Genomic DNA, 21,216 nt, shown 5'->3' on the forward strand with positions numbered 1-21,216 from the left:
TCTATAAATTTGAATTTAATGAAAATGTACTATTTCATGACTACAAAGGATTGCTTTTTCAAATCTCCTATTTAAAAGGTTTGCAGGAGATACAGAAATTTGAGGGCCCCAGATGTGTCTGGAGGCAGGCACCAAGAGACCAAGGCCCAGACACCCCTGGGCGTGTTTAGTAGCACTCAGAGTATTTGAGATAGTAATACGAGGACCCTACCACTTTACAGAAGTTTGCACTAACCAAGACACTCCTATGACCCCTTTGCCACATAGGCCTTGTATAGAGCAGACAGTGCAAACACACGAGATTGATATTTTTACTGTTTGATGTTGGACTGTACGAAGCAGAGCTTGAAGAAAGCAAAGATCTGTGGACAGCTCCAAGGCATGACCGTCTGAGGGAAATGACCAGAAGCTAAGATAGATATACCTGGGGAGATAGTTCACTGAAGTTTCCCAGACCCCTAGTTATCGTTTTTTCCTATGGGCAAGGAGATTATCTATGTAAACTTCAGGAGCATCTTGTTTACTCCAAAGGAAATGGAGTAAAATACAAGCTTGCTCCCAAATAAATGTCAGGGAGAAAAAATGATCAAGAAGTTTGGTCCACAAAGCACTGGAAAGTCTTATGTTTTTATGAGCCTGATTATAGAGCTTTGCCTTCTAGCCTTTCACGGAAGTGAAAATGCTGTTAGGTACCCAAAGAGTGGCAGAGGTGACAAGAGAGCTGTGAGGCAGGGCCATGGTGACTTACACTGTAATCTCTGAGAGCTGCTCCTTGGTGAGGTTGAGGGGCTGGCTGATGACGGTGATTCCGTGCTCCTCTGGGTGCCTGTCTGCAGGCAGGCTGGCCCGGAGGATGGCATTGTGGGCCACGTTCAGGAAACTGACCAGGGCATGCCAACCTTTGTTGTTAAACCACACCTAGAAGGCAGAGATGAACTCTGTCAAGCTCTGCTACATCCTGACACTTAAGCTGGTGCTAATGCTGGCTGTTTAAGGAAAAAATTAGCAACAGGAAAGAATGTGAGAAGGGAGGGTTTGGCAGCTGGAAGACTTTCCTTTCTAGATTTCAGCAGGAGGAGGGATGGAATCTAATTAAGCTGCGAAAACAGAATAAAATAACCAGCTTACATGAATTTTTAGCTATAGGGCAGATTATACAGGTCAAGTACCTTAATGTTATCTTCAGTTTCAAGATGTCTGAGAAAATCAGACATTTCTCTTGAGACTTCTCTGGTGATAGGGCCCTAGAAAACCATAATAAACGTGTAAGATACCCCCCACAATATTAATAATAATTTCTACTCATTATAATTAAGCAAGTCAAAAATCCTGCTCAAATCTCCACTCTGCTTACTTACCCCGCTGACATTCATTATCTGGCCAAGGTCACTTAAAAAACCAACAAGTGCTTCCCCAGAGATAGGTAGAACCAGGAGCTTTCCCCCGATGGAAATTCCTCCATACCTATGAGGCAACAAGAAACCCTCAGGTCCCTGTGATGAGTGTCATGCCTACCAGCGGTTCCCTCATTTTCAATAGGAAAATGCATACTCTGGGGGGAATTGTGTAGGCTAGCAAGCAACAGATTCTATGCTTTACAAATTCTCTGTTCATCTGACTCTGTCTGCCTGCCTGCCTCTCTCTCTCTCTCTCTCTCTCTCTCTCTCTCTCTCTCTCTCTTTCATTTGGTCTCTGCTTCTCTCTATCGTCATCCCTCCTAGCTTTCTTTACAGGAATGTTCTGGCCATGTCCAATCACTGAGTTCCAGCTGGCTGGTCCACACTGGCTCTGTCTTTGCCTTACCAGGCTGCTGACTTCCCTGAGGTGCGCTTTCCTTTCTTGAGCATCTGAGTAACTCCAGTTCACCTGTCACGTGTCTTTGACCCTCACCCTGACTCTCACCCACCCACTGTCTTCCACCCCAACCAGTGATTCCTCTTTTGTACCACCTCTGTGCTTTGGATACTACTGAGTGCACTAGATCTGTGTGGGACAAAGTTCCCTCTTGGTGCCTCTCAGCCCCACCCCTGGCTTAAGCAGCTCCCATCATCTCCTGCCTTGACTGTTTTCTACCTTTTTAACTGGACTCTTGGTCTTCAGATCCATCTTATGCACTGCTCTAAAGTCTAATACAATCATGGTGGAAACAGTTATCTGTGTACATCATTGGCTTAAAACTCCTTGAGGGAGAGTTAAAAAAAAAAAAAAAAACCTCAATGAAACAAAATTAGTTTTCTAGTAAAGTAAAACAAAGCAAAGCAAAGGAGGAGACCTTATCTCTTAAGGCCTTGCTCCTTTGCCCCCACTTCTACTTCAGTGGTGGCCCCCTAGTTTCCTCTAGGGGACATTTCCAAAAACTGGTTTCTCTTCTGTGATCAAGAAGCCATCCAGGAAAGCCAGGCATCAACCTTACACCCATTTCAGAGGCCCAAATCCTGAGGTAGCCTGGAAGGCAGCACCTCCTAGAATCTCCCCAACAATTCTCCAAACCTCTGGTGCCATTAGAGCTTCCAGGACAATAGGACTAGGCCAGACCTACTAAAACTTAAAAAGGAATCAGCCTTAGGAATATCTAGGCTCATAATATGAGACATTAATTTTTTTATAAAAATAATCTCTTACCTTTGTTCATTGACCCAGAATTTGCTCTTTAAGCTGAAATCCAAAATAAAATCATACAATAAATACAACAAGTAGTATTAACTTTTGTATCAAGCTATGTGGATGTGTGAGTCTTTTAAGGGCATTTTTGCGTGTGCTGATGTCCAGTGCAGAAGCCGCCCAGCCTGGTGCCTCAGCCTGACTAAGTGTGCAGGCACACACTCATTGCTGACACACATTCACTGAGTCTTCTAGTCATCCTCCATATGTTGGACTAAGTTACCTTGTAGTCAGATCCCGTGTCAGACCAGCGTACCCAATCTGGATCCAGGAAACAGGGCTATGACCACACCAGTGTAGAGTGAGGCCTGTAGCTCCCTTCCCTTACCCGGTACACATGAAACTCTAACAATCATCTGGACGCTTGGGGGAAGTTCTGACTCCCCTCAACTCAAAGCTTAGGTGCTGAATTTTAGACAATCGGAGGTTAAATGACAAGATGGGAAATGGACAGGTACCAGCTGTTCAAGCCCCAGAGTTCAAGCCTATGAGCTATTATTGCTATCAAACATCAAGAAAAAAAATCTAAAATCCTACATTGTAAATTTACTGTTGAGAACAAAGTTGAGAGTAACTTACTGCATTACTGACTAAACACTCTGCACTCTGCTTTTAACTTGGGGCGGGATGGGGTTCTTGATTTTGCTAACTGTTGATTTGGCCTTCTCTTGCAGCAGCGGGTTTCACCATCTGCAATGCTTTCTAGTTATTTGGGTTTGTTTACCCCTAATTCAGGGCTGTGGTAGGGGGAGCAATTGAAAGCACTACTAAAATTAAGCAGTATGCTTTATAGCACACGGGGACTGGATCGCACCTCCACAGGATCCCTCTACCGTGCCTTGTCAAGCTGCTGGCGCTGATAAGGGTGCTGAAGGCGTCTGTCCCAGAGATTGGGCCTGATAAGAACAACTGCAGAGCTCAGAGAGCCAGATACTCACTGGAGAGTTGAGGGGAGTTTTCAAAGGGCAGTGATAACTCATAAAGAATAACGACTGCAGCTAACCCTCCAGCCCTCCGCTGCTGCGCACTCCGACCCTGCCGGCTACCTTTCCTACTGGGGTCCAGTTCGCTCCTTTCTGTTTTTACTTCTCTTCTCCCTTCTCTCTTTCCCCCGCTCTATCCATTCCTCTTTACTCACTTGTGTCCAAACTTTGTCCTTTTAACCAATTAAAAGACATTATTGAATAAATTCTATGCATTTTAAGAAATACTTTAGTGTGTTGCTTAAACTTTGCTCTTGCATTTGAAGAAAGAAAAAAACCCACTGCTTTCATTATAGACATGATAAGAGTGAATTACTGTCTGTGCTTAGCTAGTTTTGTCTACAAAGAGCTGGGATGAAAAAAAAAGAATAGAAGAGAAAAATAGAAACAAAGCTTTTGTAAGTAAGGAGGGAAGAGGGGGGAGGGGAATGGGAGAAAAAGAAGAAACGAGATCTATCATGTACAGGTATAAATTCCCTATTATGAAATTATCATTATGTACATTTAAAATAAAAAAGGAAACAAAATGTCCTTTCTTACCTGCTTCTTATAAGAGCAGGGTACGTTTTTACCAAGTAGTCCGAGATGTTCCTGTTGGTAAGGTCTTGTAGGATTTCAGTGCTGCCCTGTGTTCTCTGAAGTAATGAAACATATTGATTACTTTGGAATTTGAGACTTTATAGTTTGTGAAACTGCTCTTCTCCAAAAATCATTTATGGATTCAGCTCCTGGGAAAATACAAGATAAAGCACTGGCACCTGCCTCCTCCCCACCTGAGTGATGCGGGAGTCGGCTTCGATCCCTTTTTTCCTACAGTTCATGGACAGACAGGTTACCCTGACTCCAGAATAAGCTCCAGCCCATGTGTTTATCCAGCTTCAGCCTTCCCCAGTCTGTGTGCGTTTATCCAGCTCCAATCACCTAGAGCCCATCTAGAAAGCTTCCATATCGTCTCCCTTACTCCACCCTTGTCCCTCCGCATTCTGTTCTCTATCCAACAGCCAGGTGGAGCTTCAAAAGTAGAACTCATACACCTGGGCCACCTTGCTTACCACTCTCCGAAGGGTCAAATCCAATCTCATTATGCGGATGCTATGACCCCTTGTATTCCAGCCCTGGTTTCCTGTGTGTGTCACCTGCCACCTCCCTTCACCCTACCCAGTCCCTCCAGTCTCTCAGTGGGCGCCTCTCATTTGTGGCCTGGCTTTGTGTTTGGTGGTTCACCTACCTAAAACTACACACTGCTACCTTGCAGCCAAAATTCAACTCATCCCAGCAGAATTTCTATTTTCCGCTCCTCTCTGTAGTCGCATACTGTTGTGTTATCGTCACAGTGCTCATCTTCATATGAGGTTTTCCTTCTAATGGGCCTGCCTACTGTACTGTTACCCCTCCCCCAATATGGCATCGGTTCTGTGAGGACAGGACTGTCGTATCTGATCCGCTGCTTGCTGTATCCCTGGCACCCAAACTAATTCCTTCCTGCATTTTTTTATTTTAAAAAAGATTAAGATGAAAGAGGACATAACAACACAGTCAGAACAGAACAATTTAAGCAACATAGTGTTTCACCATAAGACAACCCAACATAACAGGAGCTACCATAGTGTCTCTTTCCTTGAAATATCAAATTAATTCCTGGCATACAGCTGTCACACAAAATACTTGTGACACGAGTAAAGGAATTCAAATAGTACTTTACAATTTACAAACCACTTTCAAAATACATCTAGGACCAGAAGCTAATTAATCCAAAAACTTTTTGGAGAATGCAAAAGATATGCGAGTTTGGCCTCTAGGTGGCAATATAACTTTGTATTTAGGAACATACAGTGTTACTGAGTTTCTTCTATTAGCAAATTTCACACCCCAATCATGAACCTCTGTCTACGGTGCCCCCCAGGGATAGGTGTGGGGAGTTTTGGTGGCCTTAAGCCACTACAATCATGCACCATTCTTTTCATTTTTGCACCCCTACCACCTGGTCTCCTCCTTACCATCTGACTGCTCCCCTTCAGCTCATTCACTTCATCTTGTTTCCCCCGCTGTGCTAGAACTAGCACCTACTGAATGCTTGCTGTGAGCCGGGCACTGTGCTAAATATAGTCTCACTTAACACTGATGCTTTTATAAGCAAATTAGTACATGTTAGCAGTACATGCAGTTTACAATCACCTTGGAACACATGGAAGAAGAATTCTTACTGTAATCTGCAGACAGAAACAGAAGTCCAGAAAGGTTGACTGACTTGTCCTGCCTATGTGACTTTTAGGTTGACCCGGATTTGAAACTTAATCTAACACCATGGCCCTTGCTCTTCCCACTCTATCACCTGCTTTCCAGGTTGATGGTGGCATCCAGGGAAACTGCTGCCCTCCCCTGGTACAGTCTAGGCTGGAAAAATTATTGATGTGATAATTTACAATAAGCCATTTTCTAAAAATTGTGCCAAACAGAATCCTCTTATTTATCTCCAAGTATGCTAAAAGTCAGGGACAGACTCAGCATCCACTACCATTGAAAACATTTTAGAGAAGGCAGGGACCCTAGAGACCACCCCATTTCCCACCACCCCATTTTCTTGACTAAAACTAGTTATTATTCTGAATTGGGCCCACACTATCTGCTCTTGTGCCAGGCAGAATGGGAGTGTGCACTTGATGAATGGAGGGGGGGGGGAGAGAGAGAGAGAGAGAGAGAAAGAGAGAGAGAGAGAGAGAGAGAGAGAAGCCTAGGCAGATGTATGACATTCAATTTTACTCCACAGAGGAAATGTAGGATTAAAAGAAAATAATAGGAACTGGTTTGCACTTTCCAGGCCTTTGCCTCTAATAATTTGTTAAATTTCTCCCCAGGGATCAAGGATCAGCACTACTAAAGATAAGTTTTAATTTAAGCAGCGTCGAGGTTATGATTCACTTAGGAACTGAATCACCATGTAGCTTGGCTTGGACTTTTTGCCCTCTCCCAGTAAACAGCTCAATGTGCAGTGTCTCAGCCATGGGGTCCTGTTGCTGCCACCATGAGGACCCTCAGCAAGTTGACTACAAACCAAGCAGAAGCAAACTCTCTCCTTGGGTAGAGAACTGAGATGAGCTCCTGGAGTTCTTTTGGGATCCCTATGATGCTACAGTAATGGAATTGTAATTCAGATAGAATATATTGCTTAAGAAATAAAGCTGTATGCTTTAAGAGAAGATGAATATAGAATCCTTTATGAACCAGCAACTGATAGATGCTGTGGTAAAATTTATTTGCTTTCCCAAATCTGCTCTTTGTATTGTCTTGGAAGAGCTTTCTTCATTGGTCCCAGACCACTCAAAATAAAGACTATAGTCCTGAGTCTCCCTGATGGGTGTTTCTGGTCAATGACCTAACAGTGACAGTGCTGTTTGGTATCTTCTGGAATCCTTCCTTGTACACATTTGCCCATTTTTTAAAATCCCTTCTCTCATCCCGCTGCCCAGAAAGTAGATTCTGCCATGTTGGCCTGAAAGTCAGCACATGGAGAAGTAGCAGGACATTGTGGGCCACCCGGATGCAAGAGAAACAAGCTGTCTTCTTTCATCCACTATTGGGTTATAAGTGGCCATCATTTGAGTGGACTCTAATTCTAAATAATTCTTTACCTACGTTAGCTCATCAACTCCTCATAATAATGCTGCAGAGTCAGAGCACTTCAGCTTCTAGATGAGGAGACGAAGAAGACAAGTAACCAATTAAGCCTCTCTCACCCTTCAGCCATGCTGCTCCCTCTTTACCATGCTGCGTATCTGGGAAGTGTTCGCTCACTGACAGATCATGAGAGGAGCCATGCAAGGCTACGAGGCACAAGCCGGCAGGAGGACATTGCCACACAGGGCCAAACTGAAGCTTCTCTGGCTGTTTCCCCTGTGGAATGCCCAGAAGAGCTTCACTGCTGTCGAGAGTGCAGAACTGTAAGAGACAGCGCTGCTCAGTGCATGGTCAGCGACAACCCTGTGGCAGACTGGTGGGCTGTGCTTGTATGGTGCATATGCACACACGTAAAATTCGTGGCATGTGGGAGCTTCTTATAAGACCAATATGAAGTGTGTGAATCCATTAACACTTGATTGTACATCACGGTATTGTTAATAATGCAGAAATATTGAAAGCCCAAATGTCTAAAAATTGGTGGTTAGCTAAATAATTTATTTATTTTTAGGGGGGTCCCAGAAATTGAACTCAGGACCTTGCACTTGCCAGGCAGGTGTTTATGTCTCTGAGCTATATCATTGGCCCCTAACTAAATAATTTAAAGTAAATTCATACACTGTAACATATGCAGCTTACTAAAAATGGTACAGGAACTGGGTATGATGGTGCACATCTGTGATTCCAACACCTGGGAGGCTGAGGCAGGAAGATCACTGTGAGTTTGAGGCCAACCTGGGCTACATAAGAGAGTTCAAGGCCAGCCTGCACTGCACAGTGAGGCCCTGCCTACAAAAAAAACATATGGTATAAATATATATTGGTTGACCTGGCCGTGTGTTCATACATTGCAGTGAAATGAGCAGGTTTCAAGACACTGTTTTGAAAATAATCTTGTTTGAATGGATAAAATCAAACTGATTTTAACTGATGGTTACCTCTAAGTGATGATTTTTCTTTGATTTATCTGAGCTTATTAATTTTTCTGTAATGAGGATGTATGACCTGCATGAATTTTTAAACTTTGAAAACATTTTCTCACTGAAATGAATAGGAAGTGTCTGGTGGAAAATGCAGTTTTGGTCAGTGACTTCCCACAGGTGGTAATGACAAGGGCTTCTGGGAAGCACCTCTGAAAGACCCAGGGAGCCTACTTTGGCCCTCACCTACCCTTAGTTGGCAATGTTAATTGACTACAGGCTCAGAAGGGGAGAGATACCCCCAATACACTCTGCCTGTCACTGTCTGTGGGTGAGGCCTGGCTTCCTGAGGGGCAGCGATACCTGTGGGGGTGGGAGCCCCCCGGCGCCCTCGGGGCACTCAGGCAGCATGGTGAGCTTCTCTCTGGTGCTGCACTTGCAGGAGGGTGAGGGGTTGGATGGCGTCCACTTCTGCTGCTGGAATAGGTGGGTGACGTTCAGGGACACAGAGGGAGTCTTCCAGGGGGTTGCATTGCTGCAGGGGTCCTCCCTCATGGGAAACAGGAAAACAATCCACAATCAATCAATCTTAAAGTTGATTTTGTAAAAAAAAACATTCCTTGGAAGAAGAAATAGCATCTAACACTCTTTCTCAGTCTTTCACCCTCCTCAGAGCATTTCCTTCCCATCCTGCTAATGGTTCAGTTACATTCAAGAACCAGCAATACTAGGGTTGGTTGACTAAGTGTGGGGCTAGGAAATAACTAGTTTGCAGACTTTCTTATCTCGTTTTTTTTTTTTTTTTTCAGTCTAATAGCTCTAGCTGAGAGAACAATAAAAAAGGAATTACAAATTAATCTAGTTTGATTCTCAGACTGGATGAGAGAAGTTAAAATGACATTGAGTTTGTAGAATTCCTGGTAGATTTCAACTCTCCTCCACAATTCCCTTCTCTGATAATTGAGAGCTGGCACAGAAGTAATCAGTGCCATTTGAAGTTCAGCTATACAGCAGCATATCCTCCACTGTCCTGCTATTCCTGTTCAGAGGCCTATGAAATAAGTTATGGGAATCAGAAGTTTACTTAATTCACAACTACTCTATTGAGAAGGAGAGAGATATCCGGTAACACAGGGGTTCCTGGGAGGTACTAAAGGCCTCTTTGCAGTGTTGAAGAAAGCCTGGTTAGATGCTGGCCAGGAATATGGAAGTGATTTGAGTAATGCAAAGCAAACTGAGAAGTTCTTTCGCCACCCAGAGCCTTATCAGAGCACGTGGTGTCAGGGCAGGGGAGCTCAAGGACTTACCGAAGCCATGCTTCCTTCAGGCAGCGGTTGCCGAAGCCTGGCTTGTTCAGGAGGCTTTCTGCCAGCACTGCAAGGCGCTCACTGCTGGGCTCGTCCATGCTAGACAGAGTGAGAGAGGCTTACCCGGTGGTCACATGACTGGTGCAGCATGGATGAAAGCCAGTATGCGATTTAGGCTTGACTGAATGGCAGCTGAGTGCCAGACATGTGTGTGAGGCACTGAATGCTGCCTTGGAGTGGCTTTGGGTGCCCTGGGAAGGTCGGCTACCTGAATATGCCTAGCACCTGATGGCAGACTGCATCTCAAAAAGATGGAGCTCAATCTGCTCTCCCAAACTTCACATCCTCTGGTTTCTCCCTTTCCACTTGCGGCTGTCTTTCTAGGCAGTGGTGGGTACACTAACATCACCTCTGAGGGAAACCGAGGGCCGCCTGCATGCTGACGAAAAGACCAGCGGGAGGGGCACAGTTCTTGCAAGCAGCATGTGGACCGCGTACCTGAAGAAGGTATATTGCTGTCCATACATCCAGGGGTGGAGAGTCAAGGCAGGAAATTCGCCAAAAGGAGGCACAATGATGGAAAGCATCAGAGCCAAAAACACGAAAGTGGCTGGGAGCACAATCTGGGAGAATACACATGCAAACACAGGCTGAAACATGGGAGATGACAAACTCGCACACGCGCAAGCATGCTTGTTCTTTTAAATGTTTATGCTGCTACCTCAAAATCAGATCCTGGCAGAGAAACACATCCTTCCGGGGGAATATTATGGGTAGGATTGAAAAGATAAGATTTGGTACGTGGAAGAGGGCTGGGGGTGTAGCTCAGTGGTAGCTTGCTTAGCAAGACTCTGGATTTGATTCTCAGTACTAAAGGAAGAGAGACAGACAGACAGACAGCAAGGCAGAAGACAGCAGAATGCTCTGGCAGCCACTGAAGAAAGTGAATGTAGGCAATATTCAGCCAGAGGCCAAAGAATAATTCAAAAAGTGAGTCATTTAATTCAAATAATTCAAATAGTTCAAATAGTCAAATAATTCAAAAAGTTACTCACTACTCTTTAGATCAGAGTTTCTTTTTCTGAATGAAAAATATAAATATGAAAGACAATGACCTTGATAGGTAGGGTTACTGAAAAACCTAATGAAAGTATGATTTTACTCTCCACTCTAAAAAATAGAAACACTACTAACAAGATCACTACTAATCTGTTTTCTCTGCTAAGCAAGGTCCACTGCTTACAAACAACATTTGTTACCCAGAATCAAAATAAAATTTTAGCAAGGAGGAAGCAAAGTCAGCAGACTCCGGCGCAGGGCTATGTTTGAACCCACATGGGAAGGAATGCCCAGGAAAGAAGGGACAGCCAGGAACCCCAGAAAGTGACGCCACGCACAGTTAAAACCCCGAACAGCACCTGAGCCAGGAAGTCCTTGTGGCTGCGAACTGTATGATGGAATCGCTTGACCAGCAGCGCTTGCACGTGCTGGAGGGCCAGCCGCACACCGGTGTTGAGTGGGATGCAGGGTTGCTCTGGCTCCGAGGGCAGCTGGCCTTCTGTGTGAGTAGCCTGCTGCGGACAGCAGGTGTTGGAGCCTTGGGTAGACTCTCTGGCCTTCTTGCTAGGCCCCAAACAGGGGTGTCGGAGGTTGACGCATTCCTTTTTCTGCTGAGTGCCACCTATTTGTGGAGGTTGAGTCAAAAATTCAGAAACATATGCATAAGTTCTGGATCTTATGTGCTGTTTTTTTCTAACAGCATTGGTTTGGTTTTTCCTTTTTCTCTTCTTATGGCAGCAACAAAAACCAGGCCAGGTAAATTAATAATCTTTTTTAAAAAATCTACTTGCCAGTGTAAATTCTGTATAAAATCACTCAAAAAATAGTTGAGTACACTGACATAAAAAGAGCTATAAAATAAATACCTCAGTGTTAAGAAAAAACCTAGGCGGAGAACCAGGCATGGTGGCACACGCCTGTAATCCCAGCAGTAGGGAGGCTGAGGCAGGAGGATTACTGTGAGTTTGAGGCCAACCTGGGCTACAAAGTGAGTTCAAGGACAGCCTGAATTTCATAGTGAAACTTTGTCTCAAAAAGACAAAAACAAAACAAAACAAAACAAAACATCCTTAAAGATCAATCTGTGGGGGCTGGGGATTTAACTCAGCGGCATAAGTGCCTGCCTTGCAAGCAGGCAGTCGTGAGTTTGATCCCTGGTACCGATAAAAAAGGAAAAGACAAAAAAAAAGATCAATCTGTGTAGTAAGTTTACATCTATGTCAGGAAGCTTGTATATCACATAGAGAGACAAAGAACACTTAAGGTACACACACTCAATTGCAAAGCTCAAAAGTATGCCTGACAACTGTCACCAGGAATATCACCAGGGAGGCAGAGGCAGATGAGAGTTGTTGGAAAGGAAACTCCATGGTTTGGATATTATTTCAATTTTTAAACAACAAAATATAATCACTTACAATGTAGGTACATAGGAAATCACAACTTTGAGTAAACTTGGTTCTCTCTGAGTTTTTAGAAGGCACTAAAAAGTGTAAAAGGACTGACTAATTAGAAGTTAGGCGATCTGGGGTTGAATCTGATTCTTACAAAATGTATAAATACTGAGAAGTGTCTCACTCTGTCTGAATCGGAAGTTTCTCATCAATAAAATGGTGACAAGAATGCATCCCAAAATTGTTTTGAAGATTAAATGAGATAGCTCAATGAATGTGTTGCATAAACAGTGCAAGTGGTCAGTTACGTTGAGCCTCATGGTCACTCAGAGATGCTTCCTTGCAGAACATCTGTGACTTGGTACCAGCTGCTTTCTTAGTGGTCTCACATCCTTCAGGAAAAGGACAGCTGTAAAGGCAGCTGGGTTGGCACAATCATCCTTTCAGCTAACATTCACAGGTATGCATGTTGTTCTAGACCCAGGAGGCAGAGGCTCTGTTTACGGGGATGCCAGCCCAGCATCAGAGGGGCAAAGTTCTGCAGGTTCAGTGACAGATTAATTGTTCGTTCTTCAAGCTCCTTTTCCTGACCTGAGCTCATATCTGAAGTCTGATGCTGGAGGATATCTTCTCCTACTGTTCCTCCTCCTCCTCCTCTGTCTCCTCCTCCTCCTCCTTCTTTTTTGTTTGTTTTGGCTGGCTCATTTCCATCCTCAAAGGTCCCACTGTATTGGCCAGAGCTAAGAGCTCCAGGCCTGTTCAGTATCACTAGTCTGTCCCTAGCTTTCTGCTGCTCTGTAGTGGTCTCTGGCTCTGAGCTACCTCTTCAGAAATGGCACCGATCCCCATGCTATACCCCAAAAGACACCTATATATTCCTCCTGACTTTGGAGACAAGATCAGAAAATGTCATTCTCTAAAACCGAGCCAATTGAAAACAAACTTGCTTTATCATCTGAAAAATGGAAAGTAGTAGGAGCATAGATCTTAGCTTAAAGAGTAAGACCTAGAACAGTGATTGGAATCTTTTAGAACTTTTAATGATAGCGAACAACCCACTGCAGCACATGTACCATAGGTTCACTACCACTGATGTAAGAATTTGTGGGAATTTAAGCAAATCATCAGCTCTGTGAGCTCAGCTACCCCTAGATGGGATAGCAAACATCAAGTAACACAATGGGTGTTACGTGTTTTGTCAAGTGTGAGAAGTCATACAAATTTGAGGTAATAAGTGATTTGTGAATGTTGAGATAAAAGTATTACTAAGTATTGATCAGAAACTTAACACATGCATGTGTTAAGACTTGACATGCATTACCTTGTTTAATTTTCTCAGCAAGGCAAATGGTAAGATTATCGCCACTTTAGAGATGAGAAAACTGAGGCATAAGGATGACAGGTACTTATCCAAAGCCACTCAGCAAATTATGAAGCTCAGGTGTGATGTCTGGTCTGCCTTGCTCTAAGGCTAAACTTTTAATCTCAATACTGATTGACCCTTTGATATATCTTTTTCTGCTCCCATGTTGGCTCCATGTTAGCAGTCTAGTTTAATGTGTATTAACAAGGAGTATTCTGTACAGATAAAAGACCTTGATTCTTGAATGTAGCACAGCTTCTAAGTTAGCATATTTTCATTCTGGTCTTGTTTAATGTAAATTGTTGGCTTTGGATGAACTGAGAGAATTCAATACCTGTATCTATAAAGCTCAAAAAGAAACCCAGGCCTTGTGCTTGCTCCCTTTCTCCCAGAGATCTTCCCCCTTACCCCTCTCCTTCCATGTCAAGAGGAGCAGCTTTTCTGACCACCACATGACCAATCTGCAGCACATATTGGCTGGAACATTGGGTCATTGGTAGATCTAGGCATACCTGATAGACACCTGGGATCACTTAGAAAAAACCCATGTTATCTTAAAACTGGTGCTGCGGCCCCCATAGAGAGGAAACACTGCATAGGGAAACACCAAGATGCGTCACATAGTAGAGGAAGTATGCCGTGCACGGGTGGTACCAGGAGCCAAGGCAGCAGGGAGAGACTTGTTGCACGCTTTTGTCTAAGCTTGAGAGGGCCCAGTAAGATTTTAACAGCATGGGTTCTTGTCCCATCAGAAATGGCTTGTATTGTGGCAGACAAATCACCTCTCCTGTACTTCCATCTCCCCGTCTCTGCCCTCTGCAGGGAAGTCTGCTATACTCATGGTGTTTTTTGTGGCTCTGTGATCTGGACACAAGTTGATACATGTAGAAGAGAGACTCCTACCACCCCCAGGAATTTTGGTCTCTCCAGTTTCAAAGTTCATGAATCAATAAATGAGGGCTCACAATGGTTTTGCCTTAGTCTCTAAGGACTAGGAGACCCTAGCTGGCATCTGGGTTGTATAATGTGTTACTATTATTGCTGTGGATTCTGCCAGCTGTCACTCATGCAGACGGGAATGGATCAGAGGCTGGTGGGGACGTGAAGGGATGAGGATGGTGACATGGTAGGAATACAAGACTGCAGGTATAGGATGAGAAGTTTTGGGCTCCAGCTAGAAATCTGAACTTCATAAATATTCTGATTCATCCAGAATGTTTCTCCTTTGCCACACAAAGCCACAACGAATGTAATGTGCTTATTATTTGGGAAGCAGACACTATAGAGAAGAATTTTCCTGCAATTTTGTGACTGACTCTTCCTTAGACTTTCAAGATCCACTGCTGTGCATATGGGACAGGGTGAGCAGTCTCCAAGTTCCAGTACCATACCGGCAAACAGAAGTCCTGAATCACAGTCCTCTGTGACCTTCAGAAAAATCTGATGAGAAATAAAAAAAAAAAAGAATTTTGTTTAGGCATTCCCACTCTCTGAAAAATATAACTGATTCCATTCTGTTGGGCATTGCTTCAACACGGGAGGAAAATATATTATGGCTGCTTCTCTAAGAACGTAGTCTAAAATGCAAACATGTAAGCACACAGTAAACACAACTACATAAGATACATATGCATGTGGACAGAAGTAGGAGGAAATAATCCAAAAGTGAAGACGGTCACTATGCTTGAGTGGGAAATTAGGGCTTTTTATTTTATAAACTTCACTCTAGTGTTAGACTGTCACAAAGAGCTGCCTCTTCTGGCACTAGACAGAAAACAGTTGAAATCTCTCCTTTACCTCTTCCAGAGGAGTGTCAGAAATTCCAAAACTGCTCAGCCCCAGGTCTGCCAGGGTCTCCTCCAGCTCTCTGAAGAGGCTGGCATATGCTCTCTGCTTAAAATTCTTATTTGGAAGAAGGAAGATAACTTCTTGACCGATGCTTTCCACCAGCTTTGCCTCTGGAACGTGGTGGCAAACCACATCCACCAACTCATTCACATCCCCTAAGATGAGGAAAACAAACAAACAAATAAAAAACCAAATGATGCCAACTCTATTTCAAGAACCTAGAAGACTGAGATTTCTCAGATCCCTACTCTCTTCCACCTCCCACTTCAGGAAGGGGCGTTGTGCCATTCAGCGATGACTCTCGTGAAGGACTGGCACTTACCAAGTTCCTTTTTAGTTGGCTCTGTAATGGCTACTGAGAGGTGGAAGCAGACAAGCAAAAGCACTCTCCTCTGGCTAATTATACAGAATCTGGAGATGATATCATGTCTCTGGGCCAGTTTCTGTCTTTGTTTGACCAAATATTCTGTCATCTCAAACTATGGTGTGCTGGGCAGGCCCTACCTTTGTTTTCTCATCTGTGAAAGAGGGAAAATGATAGCCACTGTGGTTCACCATCTTTCTCTGGCAACTTAAGGGTTAAGTGAAAGTTGTTTTCATTGTTCTGGTCTGGCTGAAGCAAGCTCTAGGAGACTTGCTCTGGATGCATTCCTGAAACAGGTGATCAAGCTGGGACAGACAAATCTTCCTACCTCGCATACCCATGCCTGGTCTTGGAGGTCTGCACTATTTCCCTTGTGATTGCATCTGCCTCCTTAAACAAAGCAAAAAGGGCGTGGTGGCGCGGACTATAGGCAAACATCAGGTCCCCTTCGTACAATCAGAATTGAATTTTATGCACAAGCATGGGTTATTTTAAAATTAAATAATCTAATAATCTTTAAAGCATGCACCTAAAGAGAGATAGTTTCTTAGCACCTTATTTTGAGAGGTAAGGGAAAGGGAAAGGGATTCTGTAAACTTAGAACATGACTCTCAAAAGTAGTTCTTTTAGGATTACCCTGCGAATTCTTTTCTTTCTCTGTGGAAGATTTCATGGCTTTCAACAAAGACCCTCTGCTCCGCTGGATTGGAAGGTTTGCAGTATGTCAAATCTGCAAATTGGCCTTGATTGTCTTAAATTCTGGGATGACTTCATGCAGGGGGTGGGCAGTTTTTATGTGAGGAGGAAGTGGTGCCCCAGTAGCTCTGCAGGGGTCAAGTTCATTGTTCTTGTAGGAAGGAAATGGAATCTGAAGCCTCTGGATTCCCAGGAATTGCGTCTTAGATGTGTGTCCGCCTTTCAGAAGTCGCACTGTAGGCCAGCAGGCCCGCAGCTCCACTCCGGCAGGGAGGTCTGTGGGTGTGTGGGTGTGGTATGTGGGTGTGTGTGAGTGAACAGCCCTCCCTGGAGTTAGTTAGTGATTCAGATGGTCCTCCCACCCTGATTTGGGGCCCACTCACTACATTTCTCACCAGTGACAGCATTCCTAGCCTATACAAAGAAAATCTTTCCTTAGAAATAAAGTTGTATTTTAAGAAAATCATCCCAGTCAGACTGGCCCTGTTTCCAATTAGATTTTGGTGGATCACAGTAATTAGCCACACTGGTGTTAGGTTTTTTTGGTTTTTAAAGTCAGTTTCTCAACCAGGATTGCAAAGAGGAAGCTTTGGAAAGCTGTGAAGACCCACAGGAGGTAGGCAAGGCACAAAACACAGAAACGTGTCATTCTAAGCAGACGCTTTCTGTTCACTTCAGGTTCCCACAGCACGAAGAGGGTGGGGCGGAAATAGTGGTGATGGAACTCCGGGCATTGTCCCTTAAATTTTAAGCATAGTACATAAATATTGCCTGGTTTTATTGCTTTACCAAAGTCCACTCAGTAGATTTCTTGGGTTTAGAAAAACAAATCTGAGAGATAGGATCCTAGGTTTTTTAGTTTGATAAGCAAATACTTTTCTCCTTTCCTTAGCCTAGGTCAGTACATAAGATTAGTTTCCAGGGGTTTTGTATTCCATTTGCAAAGACATCTCCACAGGAGACATGGAGGTGGGCATTAGAAGAGAATGGGAAGTGTTGGCAAGCTCTGTGAGTCCCTGAGCTCTAACCCTCTGTAGCAACAGCCTCTTTTCTGCATCTCCCCAGAGGTGAGGGTGCATATGACAGTTTCAGTGCACCCTAACTCCCGAGAGCATCACTGGGAAATTCTAAGGGGAGAGTGACGAGTACAACAGGGGTGTGTGAGATTGCACAGATGTTCACACCCGAAATCTCTGATTCTTGAAAAATTCACCAGTAAGAGTGGTAAACCAGCACGGTTCTACCAGAGGGTGCAACTCTGGACCATTTTTGCAGACACTGAGGAGTATACCCCGGAGCCAGAGCAAAAGGACTATAGGAATGCAGGTTTAATATGGATGAAGACACAGAGTGAACCCAGACTGTATTCCTCATTAAAGGGAGAGGTCCCTTAGATGTACGAGTTTTAAATTCCATTGGGAATGAAGGAACAAGGAAGAGGAGAAGAAATCTCAAAGAAAAAAAGATGAGCCATTGCATAATCTTAGGCTTGAGAACGCCCAGTGTTTTGTTGGCACCCCTCAAGTGCCTCAACAGGACACACCCAGCAATGCCAGGCGATGATCGTTGGACCAGAACTGAGGTACGACCTGCCCTCGCCCTTACCATCCAAGACTTGCTCTGGAGTTATCTCCTCCACGCGGGCTGGACACCTGACAGAGAAACCCTTAGATGCGCAGCTGCAGGTCCCCTACGATAGATGGACAACAGTGACTGAGAAGGTACACATCGCCTCAGTGACAGCATCTCCCTGAGGCCAGCGGCTGTCACTCTGTGCTTTATTTGTTCCTCATTGCCAAATGTGGTCAATATATTTTCCCTTCGCTGCTTAATCTACTAATTCATCTGAGAATTTCGAGGGTGTAACTGTTTGATTTTATCCTGGAGAGTATGTCGGGTAGGCACAGAGAGAAGCAAAACCTCAAAAGATCCCTTTGACCTGTCATTAATCAAGTGACAGCTGTGGGTTCTGCCTGTGTGAAACATTCTGCTCCTCCCTCCCCATGGATGTGCATTGGGCTGTGGAAATCTTCCCAGGACAGGGAAACCCATAGTGCTTAAACCAAGACATAAATAATGCTACAGTAAAATACTTGTGACATTTTGAATGCGAGCAATGCCTGTTCTCAAGGAGCACAGAGCACATTCATAATACCTTATCTCACATTGTATCTCTACCACATCCCTAAGAAGCAGAGGCAGAGATCATTAGTTTCGTTTTTCATGTGGGGAAAAACAACAGCAAGAAATTAAATTATTTTCCCAGGATGACAGTTTGTACACTTCGTAGCCCAGACCTGAACCTGGGTCCCCTGAGATACCGAGTGGTCTCTGCCAGTTGGTATTTTCTGGCTTTACCATTTTTAGGTTACTTCTGAGGAGTCTTTCCTCTGTTTTCATTTGCCATTAGAATTCAAGTTTAATCAGCGAACATGAATGTGGGAATGAAAAAGAGGAAACTTCACTACTCTTAAAGCAGTCAACCTGTAAGACGCTTGCTTCTATGCTGTAGCAAAGCACTTGTGTAGTTTGGAGTACTGGTATGTAACCATTCCAGGTTTTTTGAAACTAGTTGTATCATTTGGGGTGAAGCATCTTTGTAGGAGGGTTCAGAATATGTTTATCAAAATCCCCTGCAAATGACCTCAGAAATAAAGAAGCCAATTCCGATTGCTAGAGTTCGAGCATGCAGAAACGCCCAGAGCTGTGTCTGCCTTCTTACCTGGGCTGAGCTTTTTTGGGGGCTGACACGTACCTCACAGCTACCTCCTTGGCTTTGGATGTTCTTCATCTTGCGAACCAAGGTCAAGTAGAAGCCTGTGCCGAAGCAGTTCTTCAGGAAGAGAGGGGTGCCTGAGCAGTAAAGCCTTCCCTGGGAGATGATGGCGATGCGGTCCCCCAAGAGGTCTGCCTCGTCCATGTGGTGGGTCGACATGATGATGGTTCTGCCTGTGGGGTGGAGAAGTCAGGGGAATCGCAGGTGGTGCGCATTTGGCAGAGGATGAGAGCAACCTCCTGGATATATGGTCCCCAAACTGGGAGATAATAAATGAAAACAAAGGGGGTAATTCTGCAGCCAATTCTAGGACACTACCATAATAATGACAACAACTAACATTTAATAGAATCCTACATACTGTAAAGCACAGTCACAGAAGGAATCTTTTTGTGGGGTACAAAATTGATTGATTCAAATAAATCACCACATATGGGGCACATTCATTATTCCCTTAGTCAGTCAGTATCTATTGAGGTCCATCCGTACATTCTCTGTGGGTCACTAAGCCCTGTGTGTATAATCTTTGTAAGAACACACACAAACACACTCATACTAACTGGAGGTGTCATTAAAAGAAAGCAGCCATGAGGATTTTAGGAAGGCAGATCTTCAGTGAAAAGTGTGGGGAAAAACTGCAAACAGAGAGAGGAAAACTTCTGGTCAGCATTTGAGCCACACTGTCACTTTTATGGGCTCCCTGAGCTCTGCCTGCTGTCTCTTCTGGGCCTAAGCCCTCTCTGGAAGGGGCAGAGCTAGAGGAGAAAAGATCCTATCTTGGGACATTTGTCTCTGTAGTTGTCCTCTGCAGCACCGTACACTTAGCTCAGTGGCCTCACACCTGGTCCTGAGTGGTCTTCAGACGGCGAGGCATCTCTAGGAACTTGAGTTCCCTTAGTCAGGGGGAAATTTCACTTAGAGCTGCACCCATTGCTCCAGATAGGGACTACAGATTAAGTCCTTTTATGAAGTAAGCTCTCCCTCATCACTGATTCTCTGTTGATAATTATGTAGAAATCTCAGGAAACTTTAACATAAACTTAGATTCACTAGAAAAACGCCATCTGACTGTAGTTATGGCCACTGAAGTACTGGGTTGCAGAACGCCAGGGGTAATATTGCGGTGTACTTTCAAGAGCACAGTGGCCATCACCTGCACGGTACTTCAGGAGCAAGTCCCAGATGGAGCGTCTGGAGTAGGGGTCCACCCCAGAGGTGGGCTCGTCCAGAACAACTACCTTGGCATCTCCCACGAAGGCAATGGCGACAGACAGCTTTCTCTGCATGCCACCTAGAAGCACAAGAGGACCAGAGTCAAACGGGCCGTAGGTAAGAAAGAGAAAGGCCGGGGGCTGGAGACACAAGGGGCCCCTGGAATCTAGCAGTGGTTTGATGCTGTTCCCTTAGGTGTTATTTAGACTGCATTCAAAATCCCAGTGGTATTTAGGCCTCATAAATGTGGGAAAGGAGACCTTTGCCTCTCAGGACCTCATCATCTCAAGTCTGTTCTGTTTTAGTCCAAATACGTACATAGAAGCAAATAAGACCCAGGCAGCTACAGGACAGTGTTCCACATGGGAAGTGATCAGAGGCAGGCTGCTCTTGGGTTCACAGATGCTTCCATCTCTTAGGCACCTCCTGTTAGTTACAAACAACCCCACCTCCCAGGTGCCCCGGGAGTCTGCCATCTGCGGCCCTGTCTCCTTCCAGCTAAGGCACCTGAGAGATCCTGAGCTTCTTCATTCCTCTTGTGGTGGAGGCCCGTGTCCTCCAACATGGCCTCCATCTCCAGCTGGGCCTCCTCCTGGGACTTCCCTTTCAGCTGGGCATAGAACAGGATGTGCTCAGCCACCGTAAGGCTATAGGGACATGACGACAGAAAAAGCAAGGGACTTATAACTCTACTTCTTACAATTTATTGTACAGAACTAAAAATGAGTATGGAGGTTTAGCAACCAATACATTCATTGTGAAATTGTTTATGATACAAAAGCAACAAACAAACAATCCTGCCTAAGTGTTTAATAATAAGAGGATGGCTTACTAGGTTCATTCATATGATGGAATAACATGCAAATATTAAAATTCATAATGACATGAAAAGATATTCATAATCACATTTTTAAAATTCAGATTGCAAAATTGTATGCATAGTTTTATTCTCCTTTAT

General features: G+C 44.3%; 1 protein-coding gene across 1 annotated transcript in view; it reads right to left on the minus strand.

Annotated features, from left to right (window-relative positions):
- Abca4 (ATP binding cassette subfamily A member 4) overlaps positions 1-21,216 on the minus strand; it is a 124,392-nt gene that overhangs the window by 25,505 nt on the left and 77,671 nt on the right. The window contains exons 21-35 of the mRNA XM_003478946.5: positions 20,766-20,905; positions 20,200-20,337; positions 19,026-19,219; positions 17,876-17,960; positions 15,160-15,365; positions 14,754-14,802; positions 10,965-11,227; positions 10,045-10,169; positions 9,547-9,645; positions 8,603-8,789; positions 4,185-4,279; positions 2,623-2,655; positions 1,359-1,464; positions 1,170-1,244; positions 749-918 (exon numbers count right to left, since the gene is read on the minus strand). Coding sequence (XP_003478994.2) covers positions 749-918; positions 1,170-1,244; positions 1,359-1,464; positions 2,623-2,655; positions 4,185-4,279; positions 8,603-8,789; positions 9,547-9,645; positions 10,045-10,169; positions 10,965-11,227; positions 14,754-14,802; positions 15,160-15,365; positions 17,876-17,960; positions 19,026-19,219; positions 20,200-20,337; positions 20,766-20,905 — 1,965 coding nt within the window. The remainder of the gene's footprint in view (positions 1-748; positions 919-1,169; positions 1,245-1,358; positions 1,465-2,622; positions 2,656-4,184; positions 4,280-8,602; positions 8,790-9,546; positions 9,646-10,044; positions 10,170-10,964; positions 11,228-14,753; positions 14,803-15,159; positions 15,366-17,875; positions 17,961-19,025; positions 19,220-20,199; positions 20,338-20,765; positions 20,906-21,216) is intronic.

The sequence above is a fragment of the Cavia porcellus genome, unplaced genomic scaffold (assembly GCF_034190915.1).
Source record: "Cavia porcellus strain 051 isolate PalLab524CR breed Dunkin Hartley unplaced genomic scaffold, mCavPor4.1 scaffold_1, whole genome shotgun sequence".
Lineage (NCBI taxonomy): Eukaryota > Metazoa > Chordata > Mammalia > Rodentia > Caviidae > Cavia > Cavia porcellus.